The sequence below is a fragment of the Sphaerodactylus townsendi genome, linkage group LG17 (genome assembly GCF_021028975.2).
Source record: "Sphaerodactylus townsendi isolate TG3544 linkage group LG17, MPM_Stown_v2.3, whole genome shotgun sequence".
NCBI classification, from domain to species: Eukaryota; Metazoa; Chordata; class Lepidosauria; order Squamata; family Sphaerodactylidae; genus Sphaerodactylus; species Sphaerodactylus townsendi.
In genome coordinates, this window is record NC_059441.1 from 3,219,098 (window position 1) to 3,239,035 (window position 19,938).

At 47.3% G+C, this 19,938-nt stretch overlaps 2 protein-coding genes across 2 annotated transcripts in view; both read right to left on the minus strand.

Annotated features, from left to right (window-relative positions):
• DENND4A (DENN domain containing 4A) overlaps positions 1 to 331 on the minus strand; it is a 61,261-nt gene extending 60,930 nt beyond the window's left edge. The window contains 1 exon segment of the mRNA XM_048482082.1: positions 281 to 331. Within this exon segment, the coding sequence (XP_048338039.1) occupies positions 281 to 331 (51 nt within the window).
• A 174-nt stretch (positions 332 to 505) lies between these two features.
• The window catches only part of MEGF11 (multiple EGF like domains 11), a 96,798-nt gene continuing 77,365 nt past the window's right edge, over positions 506 to 19,938 (minus strand). The window contains exons 8-12 of the mRNA XM_048482083.1: positions 12,896 to 13,016; positions 10,983 to 11,146; positions 7,766 to 7,868; positions 3,282 to 3,455; positions 506 to 540 (exon numbers count right to left, since the gene is read on the minus strand). Of these exons, the coding sequence (XP_048338040.1) occupies positions 506 to 540; positions 3,282 to 3,455; positions 7,766 to 7,868; positions 10,983 to 11,146; positions 12,896 to 13,016 (597 nt within the window). The remainder of the gene's footprint in view (positions 541 to 3,281; positions 3,456 to 7,765; positions 7,869 to 10,982; positions 11,147 to 12,895; positions 13,017 to 19,938) is intronic.

Consider the following 19,938-nt stretch of genomic DNA (forward strand, 5'->3'; position numbering starts at 1 on the left):
CATAGAGCTGTGGTGGCGAGACCTTTGGCACTCCAGATGTTATGGACCCTGAATTCCCATCGGCCTGTGGCAGCAGCGGTAGATGGCCATGCTGGCAGGAGCTGATGGAAATAATAACCTTCTTTGATCTGGAGTGCCAAAGGTTCACCCCCACTGCCATAGAGCTTCTGGTGATTACTAGAACCATTCTGGATTTTCCCAGGAAGTGATGTCACAATGCACACAGCGGCAACAGATACATTTCAAAAACTCTTCTCCTGCCACTGCTCAGAACAAGCACCTTGGTCCAAGCAGTTCTTTCTTCCAGAGCTTCCTGCCGCGCCTTGATCATATTATTAATCTCTGAGGTTTTTTAATGAGTAATATCTCGAGAACCGACTTTTTAAAAAGCAGCACAGCTATTTCCCTTCCTCTTGATCTTTGGCACCATCAATGGAAATCCCACGCGTGGAACGAACATACGGAATACCCTGCTTTCAGATCAATTTCGCACTGGCTATTCGGATCACGGAGTCATTTGCATCGCCCCGGCCCCAGGAGCTGGGAGAGCAAACACCCTCAGAAGTTCCCAAACTTTTCTGATGTTTTCTAGGCCACGTTTAATTAAAACAAGATTTCAGACAGCATTCTTCCCACCCACCCCCCCGGCCCCAGTAAGTTTCCCATGTTTTATTATTTATAATGTCACATTTGTAAATTGGGCTACATGGTAAACAACTTCAAATAATAGTAAATGGCTACAAGAAGTTGACACCTACGAAGAGTATGAAAATTACTGGGTTTCCCCAAGTGGTGGGATCCAAAAATTTTAGTAACAGGTTCCCATGGTGGTGGGATTCAAACAGTGGCGTAGCAGTAATGGAATTTAGTGAGAACCTGACGGAAGCGTGGCCAGACATTCAGGGAACAGGGCATTTGCTGGGCAGGGCTGTAGCAGGAACACAGCCACTGCAGATCGGTCCTTAGGCTGGAAGCCAGATACACTTGCCTTGAAACGCAGGCTGCCACGCATGCCAGTGCACCTCCTGCTAGAGACTGCTTCAAGTTCTGCACACTACCGTGTTTCCCCGAAAATAAGACAGCGTCTTATATTAATTTTTGCTCCACAAGATGTGCTATGTCTTATTTTCAGGGGATGTCTTATTTTTCCGCTCCACAGCTGTATGCTCTGGTGTTCTGTTTGACGGGCATGCTTCCAAACAAAAACTTGGCTACGTCTTACTTTCTGGGGATGCCTTATATTTCGCACTTCAGCAAAACCTCTACTACATCTTATTTTGGGGGGATGTCTTATATTCGGGGAAACAGGGTACTGCTGAGGAGGGGAGGAGGGGCGTAACTAAGGCAAAAATCACGTGGCAAAATCACCAATTAGTAACCCCCTCTCGGCACACACAAATAATTAGTAACCTACTCTCGGGAACCTGTGAGAACCTGCTGGATCCCACCTCTGGGTGGTCCCCCCCCCCCAAGGATGGCTATCTTCAGCTATAAAATATGCAGACAGAAGGACAAAACCCCAAAAAGGGTTATTATGCCCAGAAGGAAGCCACATATAGCAGCAGAGGTGGGATTCAAATAATTTAACACCTGATTGTTTACAAGCACCATTTTAACAACCGGTTCCGCCAAAGTGGTGCAAACCGGCTGAATCCCACCACCGCATAGCACACTGATGGCGAACCTTTTCGAGACTGAGTGCCAGTGACGTAGGTATAGATTTTTATGGGGGTGGGGGGTTCGGGGGCGAGGCCCTTCTACTATTAGCTCCCATTGGAAACAATGGGGGATGGGGCACCCTTTTTGGGGGTCCATAACTTTGGACCCCCTGAACCAAACTTCACCAAACTTGTCTGGTATCGTCAGGAGTGTCACCTGACGATAGCCTGAAATTTTGGTGCTGCTAGCCTAAAAACTGCAGCCCCTGCAGGCCAAAAACCGAAAAAAACACTTTAAAATACAAAAAAACCACAAACGGGGGGGCGGAGCTTCGGACATGCAATGGGGGGGTCTGAACCCGAGAACCCCCCCTTACCTACGTCCTTGCTGAGTGCCCAAATTGCAACCCAAAACTCACTTATTTATTGCAAAGAGCCAATACGGCAATTTAACCTGACTACAGAGGTTTTAGTTTAGAAAAACTGTTGGCTCCGAGACGTGCGTTACTCGGGAGTAAGCTTGGTGGTAGTCAGTGGCTTTACTTTGAAGCAACCGTGCAACTCTTCCAACAGGTGAATCACGACCCGAGGAGGGTTTACTCAGAAGCAAGCCCCATTGCCAGCAACCGAGCTTCCTCCCAGGAAAAGGTTTGTGCTTTAGTTCTTTGCACTGCTTCCTCAAAACTAGGTCTTAGGTTTACTGCTAATAATTGAGCCCAGGCCAGCCTAAATGTGTGTGTGGGGGGCACTCTATTTGCGTGTGCCCACAGAGAGGGCTCTGAGTGCCACCTCTGGCACCCGTGCCATAGGTTCGCCACCACTGGCATAGCAGTTAGTACAAAATAGACAACATTTCTTAAAAAAACCCATACACCCCCAAAAAGCACAAAAATCAGAGCTGAATGACCGCCCTCTATTACTGCATCTCTTCAAGTTGTATCCAGAGAAATCTCACGTCTCAGTTATGCCCCCCAAGTTTCCCTGCCATTCAAAAGACAACACGTCGGGGAGACGGACCGGTCAAGTTAACCCCCCTCTCCCAGCACAATTAACATCTTCATGCTGGGGACAGAATTGACAGCTCAAGAGGTTTTGGGCTCTGCGACTGATCCCTGACGGGCAGGAGAAATCCTGGCAGGTTGTTGAGCCAAAGCTGGGCGGGATACCGCCGCCTGCAGACGAGTCGCCTGCTGCAAATGGTGACAGACACATTCTGTTCCTAGGCAACGGAACTTCTTCTCTTACCTCCTTCCCTCCCGGCCCATTTTCTCCCTTCTGTGTTGTTTAATAATAAAAAAGTTGCCTTTTGAATGAGGCGGGCTTCACGCAGCTTAAGAGAACCCTGCTACCGTCTTCTTGGAGAGAGCTTCAGCTCCTCTGGTGGAAACTCTGCATAAAGGGAGAGAAGTTACTTGAAATAATCCCAGAACCAGTGGTAAAATTTAGGAATAGGGCTCCCCGACACAACGGCAGAAGCTGATTTTAAAGCGAGCCTTCCCGGTGACACTCCTTAGCGATGACTGTTCCCCACTTCAGACTTTGAAGAGATCAGCCAAATTTCCCCAGAAAACTGAAGGCTAACTCATCTGCCTTGGCATAGCTGCTTCCGTATATACGACTCACAGGTGGTGGCAGCTTTAAAGGAACCCAGCCCGTCCGAAAATAAATCTGCCAGCTGTCGACACGGATGGCGTCTGGACTGAGCGTTGTCCAAAACAGGGATAGTCTGCTGACCCCAAGCCTTGCCCACTCCGGCCACAGGCAACCGGAAGCGAGCCGGAAGCCTCGGTTTTCTGTCTGCACCACGAAAACACTGTAGTGCACAGGTGTCAAACTTGTGGCCCTCCAGATGTTATGGACTACAGTTCCCATCATCCAGTGCCAGCATGATGCTGACAGGGATGATGGGAACTGTAGTCCATGACACCTGTGGTGTAGTGTATCTCAATAACTGTCCAATTATAAATTGGACAAGCCCTGACTTGGATGGCCCAGGGGAGCTGGAAGCTAAGTAGGGTCAGGTTTATTCCAGCAGCACTGAAGGTGTTTAATGCCAAGGTGGTACAGTACCTATTGCATGGTATCCTTGTTTGGATCCAAGCTTGGCACAAGAACCTGGAACGCATCCAATCAAACTTCCTATATAAGATATTTGGCACCCCACATTGTGTCCCTTATGGTGCGCTCTGTCTGGAATCAGGGCAACATTTATTAGAAACTGGGGCATGGGCTGTAACATTTAAGTTTTGGCTGCATCTCTGCTTCTGCACAGATCCAAAAAGCTTATCTTTGCTAGAAATGAGGGAGCTTCAGCTTTCGAAGTGGTGGCTCCATATTGAAAAAAAAAAATCTTCTCCTTGGGTTTCTCATGGGAGTCTCTGCATATGCTTACCGCCACGGAAATTTACCATCATCTAAAGATCAGACTGTACGACCAGGAATACCAATCTCTCCTGAGTGCTGCACAAAGCTCCTGTTCCCCTCTATACTTTGGGATCACACCCCCGAAATCTAGCCCTGCTGTATATTTAGAACAGCTTGTTAATTATAAGTGCAGATGGGTCATGACCAGAGCAAGGTGCAACTCATTCCCCTCTGTCTATCTTCGAGGTCGTTTCCTTAACATCCCACAAAGTGAGCGTTGCTGTCAGTACTGTCCCAACACTATAGACTCAATCCCTCACATCCTGCTTTACTGTTCGAGGTATAATGATATTTAGAACTGATCTGGGAGCTTTACTACCTCTAGAATTTATGTTTCTCTCAGACAAACAAAAAATGTCTCAGCTACTGAACAGCCCTCATGTAGAAATTTCTGAAGCAGTTGCCACATTTTTAATCCGTGTTCTACATGATATGTAACAATGATCCTGTTTTTGCACTTGGAATGTATGGTACTTCTGGTTTATGCCTAATAAAGGTTTTTGGATTGGATTGGATTGGGTCAGTCCTGGTTAGTAATTGTATGGGAGGCCACCAAGGAAGTCCTGGGTCTCTACACAGGGTCAGGCAGCATCAAAACACCTCTGTTTTGTCTCTTGCTTTGCAAACCAATGGGATTGCTATACAAATAGAAAAATAATGGCAGGTTTCGAGACTGGAATGAAAGCAGCGCATTGGACAAAAGTAGTTTTATAAGAAGGACTAAAAGTGAAAAAATACAGGCATTAACCACAAGCAGGGAACTAGATTCAGTCACCCTATATGTGTGTAGGGTGTGTGTGTGTATTTTTCTTTTTCCATTATTATTATTACTGTAGGGGGGGGACCAGATTTGGACTTTTCCTTTTTCTTTTTTCTGTATGTATTATCCATATGTGCAAAATAAATAAAACTTTCCCAAAAACTGCCCCAAGAGTTTCCAGATTCAGTTACAGTGGCAAACCTCCAGGTGGGACTGGAAATTAAAATTAAGAACATAAGAAAGAGCCTGCTGGATCAGACCAGAGTCCATCTAGTCCAGCTCTCTGCTACTCGCAGTGGCCCACCAGGTGCCTTTGGGAGCTCACCTGCAGGATGTGAACGCAATGGCCTTCTGCGGCTGTTGCTCCCGATCACCTGGTCTGTTAAGGCATTTGCAATCTGAGATCAAGGAGGATCAAGATTGGTAGCCATAGATTGACTTCTCCTCCATCAATCTGTCCAAGCCCTTTTTAAAGCTATCCAGGTTAGTGGCCATCACCACCTCCTGTGGCAGCATATTCCAAACACCAATCACACGTTGCGTGAAGAAGTGTTTCCTATTATTAGTCCTACTTCTTCCCCCCAGCATTTTCAATGAATCCCCCCTGGTTCTAGTACTGTGAGAAAGAGAGAAAAATTTCTCTCTGTCAACATTTTCTACCCCATGCATAATTTTATAGACTTCAATCATATCCCCCCTCAGATGTCTCCTCTCCAAACTAAAGAGTCCCAAACGCTGCAGCCTCTCCTCATAGGGAAGGTGCTCCAGTCCCTCAATCATCCTTGTTGCCCTTCTCGGCACTTTTTCTATCTCTTCGATATCCTTTTTGAGATGCGGCGACCAGAACTGGACACAGTACTCCAAGTGCGGTCGCACCACTGCTTTATATAAGGGCATGACAATCTTTGCAGTTTTATTCTCAATTCCTTTCCTAATGATCCCCAGCATAGAGTTTGCCTTTTTCACAGCTGCCATGCATTGAGTTGACATTCCCATGGAACTATCAACTAAGACGCCCAAATCCCTTTCCTGGTCTGTGACTGATAGCACTGACCCCTGTAGCTTGTATGTGAAGTTTGGATTTTTTGCCCCTAAGTGTATCACTTTGCATTTTGCTACATTGAACTGCATTTGCCATTTCTGAGCCCACTCACCTAATTTATCAAGGTCCGCTTGGAGCTCTTCGCAATCCTTTGTGGTTCTCACCACCCTACATAATTTGGTATCATCCGCAAACTTGGCCACCACGCTACCCACCCCTACTTCCAGGTCATTTATGAATAGGTTAAAGAGCACTGGTCCCAAAACGGATCCTTGGGGGACACCACTCCCGACATCTCTCCATTGTGAGAACTTCCCATTTATACCCACTCTTTGTTTCCTGTTTCTCAACCAGTTTTTAATCCATAGGAGGACTTCCCCTCTTATTTCTTCATTGCTGAGTTTTCTCAACAGTCTCTGGTGAGGAACTTTGTCAAAAGCCTTTTGGAAATCCAAGTAGACAATGTCCACCGGTTCACCCCTGTCCACATGCCTGTTTACACCCTCAAAGAACTCTAGTAAGTTTGTAAGACAGGACTTGCCTCTACAAAAGCCATGCTGACTCTTCCTCAGCAGGTCTTGCTTTTCTACATGTTTAATAATTTTATCTTTAATAATAATAATAATTTTATCTTTAAATATAATAATAATAAGCAGGGAACTAAATTCAGTCACCCTATATGTGTGTAGGGTGTGTGTGTATTTTTTTCTTTTTCCATTATTATTATTACTGTGGGGGGGGGGGGACCAGATTTGGACTTTTTCTTTTTCTTTTTTCTGTATGTATTATCCATATGTGCAAAATAAATAAAACTTTCCCAAAAACTGCCCCAAGAGTTTCCAGATTCAGTTACAGTGGCAAACCTCCAGGTGGGACTGGAAATTAAAATTAAGAACATAAGAACGAGCCTGCTGGATCAGACCAGAGTCCATCTAGTCCAGCTCTCTGCTACTCACAGTGGCCCACCAGGTGCCTTTGGGAGCTCACCTGCAGGATGTGAAAGCAATGGCCTTCTGCTGCTGCTGCTCCTCCTGAGCACCTGGTCTGCTAAGGCATTTGCAATCTGAGATCAAGGAGGATCAAGATTGGTAGCCCGAGATCAACTTCTCCTCCAACAATCTGTCCAATTCCCTTTTTAAAGCTATCCAGGTGAGTGGCCATCACCACCTCCTGTGGCAGCATATTCCAAACACCGATCACGAATTGCGTGAAGAAGTGTTTCCTTTTATTAGTCCTAATTCTCCCCCCCAGCATTTTCAATGGGTGCCCCCTGGTTCTAGTATTGTGAGAAAAAGAGGAAAAATTCTCTCTGTCAACATTTTCTACCCCATGCATAATTTTACAGACTTCAATCCTATCCCCCCTCAGACGTCTCCTCTCCAAACTAAAGAGTCCCAAACGCTGCAGCCTCTCCTCATAAGGAAGGGGCTCCAGTCCCTCAATTGAACACCAGACTGCAGAGAGTAGTTCCCCAACAGAAAATGACTGCGTTGGAGGGTGGACTCTACAGCATTATAACATGGTGAGGTCTTTCCCTTCCCCAAACCCAGTTCTCTCTGGGCCAGGGGTCTGCAACCTGCGGCTGTCCAGATGTTCATGGACTACAAATCCCATCAGCCAGTTGGTCATGCTGGCGGGGGCTGATGGGAATTGCAGTCCATGAACATCTGGAGAGCCGCAGGTTGCAGACCCCTGGTCTTTCCAGGAATCTCCCGAGCCAGAGTTGGCAATCCCATTTCAGGGAACCCTTGGAAACTTGGCCAGCAAAATAAACTGAGTTGACTTTTGTGTAACAGAACCGGGTCTAACGAAAAAGGAAACCAACTGAAGGCACCTGGGTTAGTCAGCAAGACAAGAGCAATCGATCCTCGGCTGGCTTACCTGTCCATCCGGCAAGGCAGCAGCAGTGGCCCGTGACTGGATCGCATCCGTCCGCATGGTTGCAGTCGCAGAGCCGGCTGCAGTTCAGGCCGTACGTCCCCTCCTTCCACAAAGAGAAACAACGGGAGAGGAGGCCTTTCAGTCTGACATTCAAACACACACGTGCAAAAACCGTTTGCTTCTCCCGGTCGAATCCGCAAGCAGCCACGTTGGTTTGCAGTAGAACCAGGGGCGAAGCTAGGGAAAATGGAGCCCGGGGCAAAATCTGAGTTTTGCGCCTCCCCACCCCACTGGCGACTGCCCCCCCGCCAAACAGTGATTTTTTTTTTTGCACCTGATCATTCTAAAAGGGGCAGGGCGGGGGAAAGGAGAGCTTGATCTGTCCATGAATCCTGTGATCCATGGGCAGAGTCAAATTGCTGGGATGCGGGGGGGTGGGGGGTGGAAGAGCTATCTCTGACCATGGATCCTGTCATCCATGGGCACAGACAGACTGCTGGGAATGGGGGGGGGGGAGAACTTGTTCTGCCCATGGATCCTGCCATCCATGGGCACAGATCCTCCTTGGCGTGGCCCCACCCCAACAGACCGCTCCCAAACAGACTGCTCTTTCAACCGGCTCTGCCGGGAGCGGTCTGTTGGGGTGGGGCCAGGCGAGGGGGAGGGGTTTGGGGGCGATTGTGCACCCCCACGTGACTTGAACGTGGGGCGCCTGAGTCAAGTGTCCCCAGATGTCCCCGTTGTAGCTTCTACTGTAGAACACCTACATTCGTGTCCAGCACCACCTCGGAGACCAATAACATTTTTAGCAGCATGAGTTTCTGAGAGCCAAAGTTCCCTTTGGCCAATACGGCGTCTGAAAGCGAACACTTTAAAAATCTGGCTATTCTCTAAGGTGCTACTGGATTCAAATCGAACTGCTCTGGGTCACCTGGCTTAGATTTGTAGCAGACACTGCAGTTGTGCAGGTTAAAAAACTATCTCCATTTTGAGTGCTGTGTGGTTTCCGGGCTGTATGGCCGTGTTCTAGCAGCATTCTCTCCTGACGTTTCGCCTGCATCTGTGGCTGGCATCTTCAGAGGATCATTTTCTTTAGACCTGTGACTAGCTCAGGAGGAGCAGCCGGTTATCACTACCCCTGCCCGTGGTCTTGGCACTCCCCGGCTGGTTTCAGCCGGAACCGTTTTTACTTTAGAACAGACCTGGGCATTATACGGCCCGCGGGCCACATCTGGCCCGCCGGATGACCCTGACTGGCCCCCCTGCCGTGCTGGGGAGCGAGGTGCCTTTGAAAGCCCTGCAGAAGCCGGTTGCTTTGGCTGCCGGCTTCTGCAGGCTTTCAAAAGCGCCTCGCCTCCCTGCCTTTTGGCCCGGCCCTCCACAATATTTTCTGTTTCTTATGCGGCCCCATGGAAAAAATAATTGCCCAACCCTGCTTTAAAAGGTGTTTGTAGCTTGGGTGCATGTCCCTTAGCCTATATAGTCAGGTTCAAAATTTGATACCAGCAGCTCCTTTTAAGACCAAGGAAGTTTAATTCTTTGAAAAAGCTTTCCTGTGCAGGCACGCTCCTGCAGACACACAAAAGCTTACGCCAACAATAAAACTTTGTTGGTCTTAAAGGGGCTACTGGAGTCATAAGAACATAAGAACAAGCCAGCTGGATCAGACCAGAGTCCATCTAGTCCAGCTCTCTGCTACTCACAGTGGCCCACCAGGTGCCTTTGGGAGCTCACCTGCAGGAGGTGAAAGCAAGGGCCTTCTGCGGCTGTTGCTCCCGAGCACCTGGTCTGTTAAGGCATTTGCAATCTCAGATCAAAGAGGATCAAGATTGGTAGCCAGAGATCGACTTCTCCTCCATAAATCTGTCCAAGCCCCTTTTAAAGTTATCCAGGTTAGTGGCCATCACCGCCTCCTGTGGCAGCATATTCCAAACGCCAATCACGTGTTGCGTGAAGAAGTGTTTCTTTTATTAGTCCTAATTCTTCCCCCCAGCATTTTCAATGAATGCCCCCTGGTTCTAGTATTGTGAGGAAGAGAGAAAAATTTCTCTCTGTCAACATTTTCTACCCCATGCATAATTTTTGTAGACTTCAATCCTATCCCCCCTCAGACGTCTCCTCTCCAAACTAAAGAGTCCCAAACGCTGCAGCCTCTCCTCATAAGGAAGGTGCTCCAGTCCCTCAATCATCCTCGTTGCCCTTCTCGGCACTTTTTCTATCTCCTCGATATCCTTTTTGAGATGTGGCGACCAGTCAATCCTTTGTTTTCTGTTTCACACCAACCCAGCTATCCAACTGAACGGATTTGGTTAAGTCTGCCAGCTCGATGGAGGTAAAGTGCAGACAACGGAGGGAAGTAATGGCAAACCACCTCGTAAAAATGGTCTGCCTAGTAAACACCATGGCTCAGTACTGACCCAGTGCTTATACAGGGGGCCACCTTTACCTTTACCAGCTGTTCTAAATTGTGGTTTTTAATATACTTTGATGAACTTTATCTATATCAGTGGTGGCGAACCTATGGCACGGGTGCCAGAGGTGGCACTCAGAGCCCTCTCTGTGGGCCTGCGCAAACAGAGTGCCCCCCCCCCACATCTAGGCTGGCCTGGGCCACTGGGCTCAATTATTAGCATTAAACCTAAGACCTAGTTGTGGGAAAGCAGTGTAGGTAATCCTGTTAAGTGCTGTTAAACCCCACTGATTTTCATGCAAAGAACTAAAGCGAGCTGGGAGTGAGCTTGGTTGCTGGCAATGGGGCTTGCTTCTGAGTAAACCCTCCTAGGGTCGTGACTCACCCGTTGGAAGAGTTGCACGGTTGCTTCAAAGGAAAGCCACCGACTACCACCAAGCTTACTCCCGAGTCACACACGCCTCGGAGCCGACCATTTTTTCTAAACTGAAGCCTCAATATTCAGGTTAAATGGCCGTGTTGGCACTTTGCGATAAATAAGTGGGTTTTGGGTTGCAATTTGGGCACTCGGTCTCGAAAAGGTTCGCCATCACTGATCTATATTGTAGGCTGCCTCGAGTTCCAGAAGGAAGAAAGGCAGCTAATAAATGTTTGAAAAGAATAAGTATATGAATAATAAAAAAAAAAATCCGGGCACTTCCCATACACAGCCTCTGCCCCACAATTTCAAAAATGTGTTCCAACTGCGTTCTTTGTCTACGGCTCTTGCAGCGTAACCGCAAAAGCCCTGGCTGCAAGAAGACTTACAGGGCACGGCTGGTTACAGAAATCTCCTTGCCACCCAGGGGAACACAGGCAGAATCCATCCACGGGGTTGCAGGCTGCTCCGTTGGCACAGAAACACGTCTGGTTACAGTTGAGGCCCCAAGTGCCACTCGGGCAGGGGATCGAGCAATCCGCTCCCTGCCACCCTAGAACAAAGAGGAGAAAGCCAACGTGACTGTTGATGCCCTCTTTCCCTGGCACACATCGCCCCTCTCGCTATTAGAAAATGGCACCGGTTCTAGAGAGAAGAAAGAGTTTGGATTGAGAGTCCACTTTTCCCAGCCTTAAGCTGAGAGCAGCAGTGGCGTAGGAGGTTAAGAGCTCGTGTATGTAATCTGGAAGAACCGGCTTTGATTCCCCGCTCTGCCACCTGAGCTGTGGAAGCTTCTCTGGGGAATTCAGATTAGCCTGTGCACTCCAAAACACGCCAGCTGGGTGACCTTGGGCTAGTCACAGCTTCTCGGAGCTCTCTCAGCCCCACCCACCTCACAGGGTGTTTGTTGTGAGGGGGGAAAGGGAAAGGAGATTGTCAGCCCCTTTGAGTCTCCTGCAGGAGAGAAAGGGGGGATATAAATCCAAACTCCTCCTCCCCCCCTCCCCCTCCCCCTCCCCCTCCCCCTCCCCCCTCCTCCTCCTCCTCCTCCTCCTCTTCTTCTTCTTCTTCTTCTTCTTCTTCTTCTTCTTCTTCTTCTTCTTCCTCCTCCTCCTCCTCCTCCTCCTCCTCCTCCTCCTCCTCCTTAAGGGGACTCAAAGTGGCAGGCTAACTCCTTTCCCTTCCTCTCCCCACTACAGACACCTGGTGAGGCAGGTGGGGCTGAGCAAATTCAAGAAAACTGTGACTAGCTCAAGGTCACTCAGCAGGCTTCATGTGCAGGAGCGGGGAAAACAACCCCAGTTCTCCAAATCAGCGTCCGCCCCTCTTAACCACTTAAAATGTGTATCCAGATTTATTTTTGTGCATTAGGACAGAGAATGCCTTAGGAAATAGAGTGGCAGTTGGTTGTCTAGGGAGAAAGCCGGCCCTCTAGGTTTTGATGCTGTGGGAAACAGAGGAGGGAAAACAATTTATTTTCAATGACTCAAACAAGCTAAAAGTGAATGTGGGAACAGCCTTAGGGCCGGTTCATCATTTTATCCCTCCACTCCTACATTTAGAGAGCCAGCGTAGTGTAGTGGTTAAGAGCAGGTGAACTTTAATCTGGATAACTGGGTTTGATTCCCCACTCTGCCTCTTGAGCTGTGGAGGCTTGTCTGGTGAACCAGATTAGCTTGTGCACTCCAACACATGCCAGCTGGGTGACCTTGGGCTAGTCACAGCTCTTCGGAGCTCTCTCAGCCCCACCCACCTCACAAGGAGCAGCAGTGGCGTAGGAGGTTATGAGCTTGTGTATCTAATCTGGAGGAACCGGGTTTGATTCCCAGCTCTGCCGCCTGAGCTGTGGAGGCTTCTCTGGGGAATTCAGATTAGCCTGGGCACTCCCACACACGCCAGCTGGGTGACCTTGGGCTAGTCACAGCTTCTCGGAGCTCTCTCAGCCCCACCGACCTCACAGGGTGTTTGTTGTGAGGGGGGAAGGGCAAGGAGATTGCAAGCCCCTTTGGGTCTCCTACAGGAAAGAAAGGGGGGATATAAATCCAAACTACTACTCCCCCTCCCCCCCCCATCATGGCCTGTCCACTCCTGGGGGCCACCTTTGAGATTTCTTGCATCCAGCGGCAGACAGGCGAGTGTGAACTAGCTTCCAGCGCCAGACTTACACCGGTGTAATTCTAGCAACAACAAAAAAATCCCCAACCAATCTGACCGAGTGTCCAATGCCACTATTTACAGCTTGAACAATGTTGAAGTTCCTCACAATAATTCATGGCCATTGCAGCAATAGACCAACTTTTACCTTCTCGGCAAAAGCAGGAACCATCCACGGGGGAGCAAGCCCCGTCATTCTGGCAGCTACAAAGCGACGAACAGCTGATCCCGTAGGTGCCGGCCGCACACGTGATGGAGCAGTCTTCTCCCTGCAAGCAGAACGCCAACCGTGTTGAGACAGAGAAATACCGCGTTTGGCAAAAGAGGCCGTTGCAGCCCTGGAAATAGTTCCAGGGCATGTCTTGGCTTCAAAACATGAGCGATGTGGCTGGTTTGGCGCCGAAAAGAGTGCGTGAAACTCCATGTTGAGGAGAGGGTGGAAAGGCGGTTGCACAAAGGTATTATTTATTCAAACTATTTATTAACCTCTTTTCCAGAAAATTAACCCTAGTTTTCTGCAGACCATTCACTCAAAAGTCAATTAACATTACATTTAAACCAAACAGCAATAATAAACTAGATTTACATCATGGAGGAATTGGACCCACGGGAGACCCAGGGATGCGGCTGAAAAAGAGACGCTGGAGGAATTCAGGAACAAGGGGAAAGGGTTCGTACCTTGTCAGGAGGAGTGTTTATTCACTTTTTTGTTTGTTTGTTTATTAGATTTGTATGCCACCTTTCCCGACCAAGACCCAGACTCATGCATGCTTAAAAACAGACTATAAAAATCATTTATAAAACCAACTCATCAACATCTAACCAAAATTCAGACGGAAGACAACAATATAAACCTATGAAAGTCATCCAACATATTTCAGTCCAGACTTCTATTATCCAAGTGTGGAAAGAATTTGAAGAGGGGGCAACGCCAGATGACAATGGCCAGCAGGTAGAATTGGATTAAATGTATGTCCTTTACCAAAGGTCCGGTGGAAAATCTCTGTCTTACAGGCCCTGTGGAACTGAGCCAGCATGGTGTAGTGGTTAAGAGCAGGTGCCTAATCTGGAGAACCAGGTTTGATTCCCCGCCCTGCTGCTTGAGCTGTGGAAGTTTCTCTGGTGAACTAGATTAGCTTGTGCACTCCAACACACGCCAGCTGGGTGACCTTGGGCCAGTCACAGTTCTTCGGAGTTCTCTCAGCCCCACCTACCTCACAGGGTGTTTGTTGTGAGGGGGGAAGGGAAAGGAGTTTGTCAGCCCCTTTGAGTCTCCTCACAGGAGAGAAAGGTGGGATATAAATCAAACTCTTCTTAAGGTCCCACAGAGCCCTGGTGTCCGTTGACAGACAGTTCCACCTGGCTGAAGAAGAAGAAGAAGAAGAAGAAGAAGAAGAAGAAGAAGAAGAAGAAGAAGAAGAAGAAGAAGAAGAAGAAGAAGAAGAAGAAGAAGAGGAAGAGGAAGAGGAAGAAGAAGAAGAGGAAGAAGAAGAGGAAGAGGAAGAAGAGGAAGAGAAAGAGGAAAAAGAGGAAGAAGAATAGAATAGAATAGAATAGAATCTTTATTGGCCAAGTGTGATTGGACACACAAGGAATTTGTCTCCGGTGCATATGCTCTCAGTGTACATAAAAGAAAAATACATTTGCAAAGAATCATAAGGTACAGCAATTAATGATTGTCATATATATAGGTCTAGTAAGCAATCAGGGGAAACAATCAGTAGTAATGAAAGGAAACATAAAATGCTCTTAAAATCATAAAAAATAAAATAAAATGTCAGCACAGGCTATAGTCAATACAGTCATAGAGTGGGAGGAGATGGGTAATAGGAATGATAGAAAAAAGTAGTGCAGTAATTATATAATAGAATTATATAATAAATAGTTTAACATTGTCAGGGAATTATTTGTTTTAACAGAGTGATGGCATTAGGAAAAAAAAAAACTTGTTCTTATGTCTAGTTGTCTTGGGTGTGCAAGATTGCTCTGTAAGCGACGTTTAGAGGGTAAGAGTTGGGAAACAGTTTATGTCAGGATGCTTGAGGGGTCAGTAAATATTTTCACAGCCCTTTTTTTGACCAGTGCAGTATACAGGTCCCTCAATGGAAGAGCAGGTTAGCAGCAAATTGTTTTTTTTTCTGCAGTTCTGATTATTCTCTGAAGTCTGTGTCGATCTTGTTGGGTTGCAGAACCAAACCCTACACACAGTTATATAGAGGTGCAGATGACAACCAAGACTCAATGATTCCTCTGTAGAACTGTATCCAGCAGCTCCTTGGGCAGTTTTGAGCTTCCTGAGTTAGGCATGCCAGAAAGAACTTTCTTTGTTGTGCTTTTTTGATGACATTTTTGATGTTAGGTGACCATTTTAGGTCATGAGATATATGATGGAGCCTAGAAATTTAAAGGTCTCTACTGTTGATACTATGTTGTCTAAGTATTGTGAGAGGAGGTAGGATCTGGGAGTGGTTTCTCCCGCTGAAATCTACCCTACCATTTCCGTACACGGTTTTAAGTGTGTTCAGTTCCTAGATTGTTCCAAGGTGGCACCACGGCAGGCTAGTTGTTCAACCTCCCATCTGGTATCGCGGTTTCATCGTTGTCTCCGAATGAGACCAATCACTGTTGTATCATCTGCAAATTTCCAAGTATTTTAACAGAGATGGATCGTTTGAGATGCAGTCATTGGTATACATGAGAGCGAAGAGAAGTGGTGAAAGATACACAGCCTTGAGGGAGGCCTCTTCTGTGCTCATTCTTTTACAGGTGTCCTGATGTAATTTTTCCTAGCTTCACCTGCTTTTCGTTTCCTATCTGTTAGGAAGCTTGTGATCCCACTTACAAATATGCTCCAGGTACTGCTAGCTGATTTAGTTTTGGTTAGAAGAAGAATGTCCGGTCTGATAGTATTGAATGCTGAACTAAAAAAGTCAACAAAAGAAGGACCTCTTCTTTGCATAGGTCTTTGGCGATTCAAGATGCTGTAGGATATAGTGCAAAGCCATATTAACAGCATCGCTCTGTCGGTCTGTTTGCTCGGTATGCAAATTGCAAGAGGGTCCAACAGTGGATCTGTGATGGTTTTTTCAAATGGTACATCATCAGCCTTTCAAAAGTTTCATAACTACAGATGTTAGAGCAACTGGTCTGTAGTCGTTCAGTTCCTTGATGGAAGGCTTCTTCGGCACTGGGACGATAGTGGAGTGTTTGAAGCAGGAAGGAACATAGCACATCTCTAGTGATTTGTTGAAGATTTGGGTGATAATGGGGGCCAATTGGACAGCACAGACTTTTAAGCAAGAAGGTGTTATCTTGTCTGGGCCTGGTGCTTTTCCAGGCTTCTGTCTGTGAAATAGATCTTGCACTTCCTTTCTAGAGATCACCAGGGGTTGTAAACCCAATGAAATGGAGTTCAGTTGTAGGGAAGTTTGGCTATTGATTTAGTTGCGTCACCAAAGAGATGGAGATAGAGGTTGTAGGAGAAAGGTGACTGTAGATTGTTTTCAAACCTACAGTAGAACACACATTCCAAGGTCGATCTGCCAATTGCTGATTTCCTTCAGCTTGGGAAGGTGGTTTGCTGTAACGTTGATGATATTTTTTGAGAGTTTTCCTACATGTTTGCTGCTCTTCGCTTTGAGTGAAAAACTGATTTTTAGCTTTTCAGAGTAGTTTCTTTTTTGCTGCTCTTGATCTCCTTTTCGATAATTAATACATTTCTGCAACACTGATTATACAGCATTCTGTCAAACCCTTTCTGTAGAGCTACTCTTCTTTGGAACCCAGCGTAACTGCTTAAGTTTAGCTGTGAACCAAGCGTTTGTTGTTACTATATATAATGCTATAAGTTCCTGGTTGCAGTATACGCTAAAGATCTTCACAGAAACTGACATATGATGTTACAGTATCTGTGAGTTCATCCAAATCTGCAGAGGTGTCTTTAAAAATATTCCAGAAGTCTGTACAGTCAAGGCAAGCTTTCTGCAGCTTTTAACTTTGCCTCTTCAGTCCAAGTTCTCACTGATTTAGTTATTGGTTTTGTGGCTTTAAATCTTTGTTTGTAAGCAGGTACAAGGTGAATCATGCAATGATCAGAATGGCCTACAGCTGCTCGTGGTAAAGACCGATAAGCATCTTTCAGTGTTGTATAGCAGTGGTCTAAGATATTCTTGCCTCTGGTGGGACAGTTGTCATGCTGAAAGTATTTTGGTAGGTCTTCCCTTAAGTTTGCTTTGTTTAAATCTCCCAAAATAATAACCAGTGAATCAGGGTATTTGGCTTCAGCCTCCATAATCTGATCGGCTAGAGTTCTTAATGCCTTTTTTACAGACGCTTGTGAATGAACGTAAACCAAAAAGAACAGAACTGAATTTATCTCTCGAGGGGAATAAAAGGGTTTGCAATTAATAAGTAAGTTTTCATCACAGAACTCCAAGTTTTCATCACAGAACTCCAAGTTTTCATCACAGAATTTTTGAATTATTGTTATGTCCTGACACCAGCTTTTGTTGATGTATATACATAATCCTCCTCCTTTTTTCTTCCCTGATAATTCCCTGATAAGAAGAAGAAGAGGAAGAGGAAGAAGAGGAAGAGGAAGAAGAGGAAGAGGAAGAGGAAGAAGGAGGAGGAAAGTAGTAGTGGTAGTTTGGATTTATACCCCACCTTTCTCTCCTGTGAGGAGACTCAAGATGGCTTACAAACTCCTTTCCCTTCCTCTCCCCACAACAGACGCCTTGTGTAGTAGGTGGGGTTGAGAGAGGTCTGAGAGAACTGTGACTAGCCCAAGGTCACCCAGCAGGAATGCAGGCATGCAGAAACATATCTGGTTCACCAGAAAAGCCTCCGCCACTTAGGTGGAGCAGTGAGGAATCAAACCCGGTTCTCCAGATTAGAATCCACCTGCTCGTAACCACTACACCCTGCCGGCTCTCACAGAAGAGAAAATTGCCAGGGGCCTCTTTAGTCGTAAAAGGGGCTCCTCTAATTTCCACCCCATATTCATAGCATCTCCCCCACCCCAAATGCCAGGCACTTGTAAGAACAAAAGCTGGGATGCTCGACATCCAGATGGACAGCGGATGCTCACGTCTGGCTTCAACAATGCCCCTCCGAGCTACTTCCACCGCTCTCCGAAATGATGGTATGACACGGTGCGCTTTTGATCAGCATGAAAGGCGAACAGGGACGAATTCTTGGCAGTGGCTCAACAGGAGGTGAGGAAGGCAGAGAGACAAATCTCTCACAACAGCTGTTTGCTCATTAAGGCAAACATCCCGGACAAAACGCTAATCACAAAAGAAGACAATGGCTTTGTGTCGGGCGAAGCTCAGCCTCAACGGAGCCAAATAAATAAGGACCCACAAACCACCCATCCAAGGAGGCTCCAAAGAAATACAATCCCAGAGAATCATGATAAGCATATATCATGGTCACGCGCAGAGGCGTATCTAGGGAAAATGTAGCCCGGTGCAAAATGTGAGTTGGGCCCTACCCCACCCACAACCATCAGTGGCGTAGGAGGTTAAGAGCTCGTGTATCTAATCTGGAGGGACCGGGTTTGATTCCCCGCTCTGCCGCCTGAGCTGTGGAGGCTGATCTGGGGAATTCAGATTAGCCTGTACACTCCCACACACGCCAGCTGGGTGACCTTGGGCGAGTCACAGCTTCTCGGAGCTCTCTCAGCCCCAGCCACCTCACAGGGTGTTTGTTGTGAGGGGGGAAGGGCAAGGAGATTGTCAGCCCCTTTGAGTCTCCTGCAGGAGAGAAAGGGGGGATATAAATCCAAACTCTTCTTCTTCTTCTTCTTGTCTTGAAGTCAGTGTATGGACCTGAGGGGAAGGAGGAAGGGTGTGGTGCCAATTTTCCGCCCCCCGCATGACTAAATGGCTGCAGCCCAGGGACATTTGACCCCGTATGTACCCTTGGGCAGTACGCCCCTGGTCAAGTGGCGCTTTGCAAATTGACATGAGCTGGGAAAGAGTCTATTCCTCTGCCCCAAGGAGATTACAATTTGCATTTCAAATGCTGCGAGAAAGGAGGGGGAAAGGGAGCAGGCATCTCGAAATGGTAAAAGCAAACAGGGATGCGTTAACGTTCGCTTGTTGAAAAAGGAATCCGGAGCCACCCTTGCGTGTTCACAGGACGACAACAGGAAGAATATATGTCAAAATCATGGCCAGCGTGGAGAAACAAAGTGAGAAAGCAGAGCTCATTTTACCTTGATGAAACCGACACCCAGGATCATTACAGAACTGACGGATGGTAGATTGAAGACAAATAAAAGTTAAATACATCCACTCCAGAGGCAGGGCGAACGTACGGCTCTGGAAGGCTGGCCGGGGGTGAGGGAAGGTAAAGGAGCAGTGGCGTAGGAGGTTAAGAGCTCATGTATCTAATCTGGAGGAACCGGGTTTGATTCCCAGCTCTGCCGCCGGAGCTGTGGAGGCTTATCTGGGGAATTCAGATTAGCCTGTGCACTCCCACACACGCCAGCTGGGTGACTGTAAAGGTTTCAATGGTGTTGATTCTCCTTTGGCACAGCAGCAGCCTTGACTGGATTCAGGACTTCGAGGCTGATGGAGCCAGAATGCGGCAGCTTAATTACTCTGGTAGAGGCCTTATCTCACAGAGAGAGATGAGAATGCCGTTCCCATGTGAGAATGGGACTGGGGAAAGCGGGAGGGATGGGACGGAGAGAAGGTTGCATAACCTGTAGGTTCTGGCGAGGAGACTTCATTCCTGTCAAGTCGATGTAATGCGTGAAGGCTTTTCTAAGATGTCTGAATAAGCGGTCTTTCAACCAAAAGAGCCTTTTTTTATTTCTGCTCTATAGAATTCCTTACATTGTGACAGGAATCCATCTTCATCTTCCTTCTAAATATCAGTGGACCTCTGGTGTTCCGGCATGCAGAGGTTGAATATTCCTGAAACTTTGTGGAAGGCACGGTAGCCCCATAGAGGAGGTTCCGAGCCTTCCCTCCTGAATTTGGAGGAACCAGGAGGGAGAAGCGGGTCTTGCTAAGAAGAAGTGACTCTCTCTCCGTCCTCGTTCAACACGAGTCTTCGCCTTGCCGTTGGGATGAGGGGCGCTTGTGAAATGATCATCGCTTGGAGTTGCATGGAGTGCGTTTAGGGCGCTGTCCTAGGGATACGTCGATAGCCTGTGGATCGCATCTCTCCCCGTTTTCG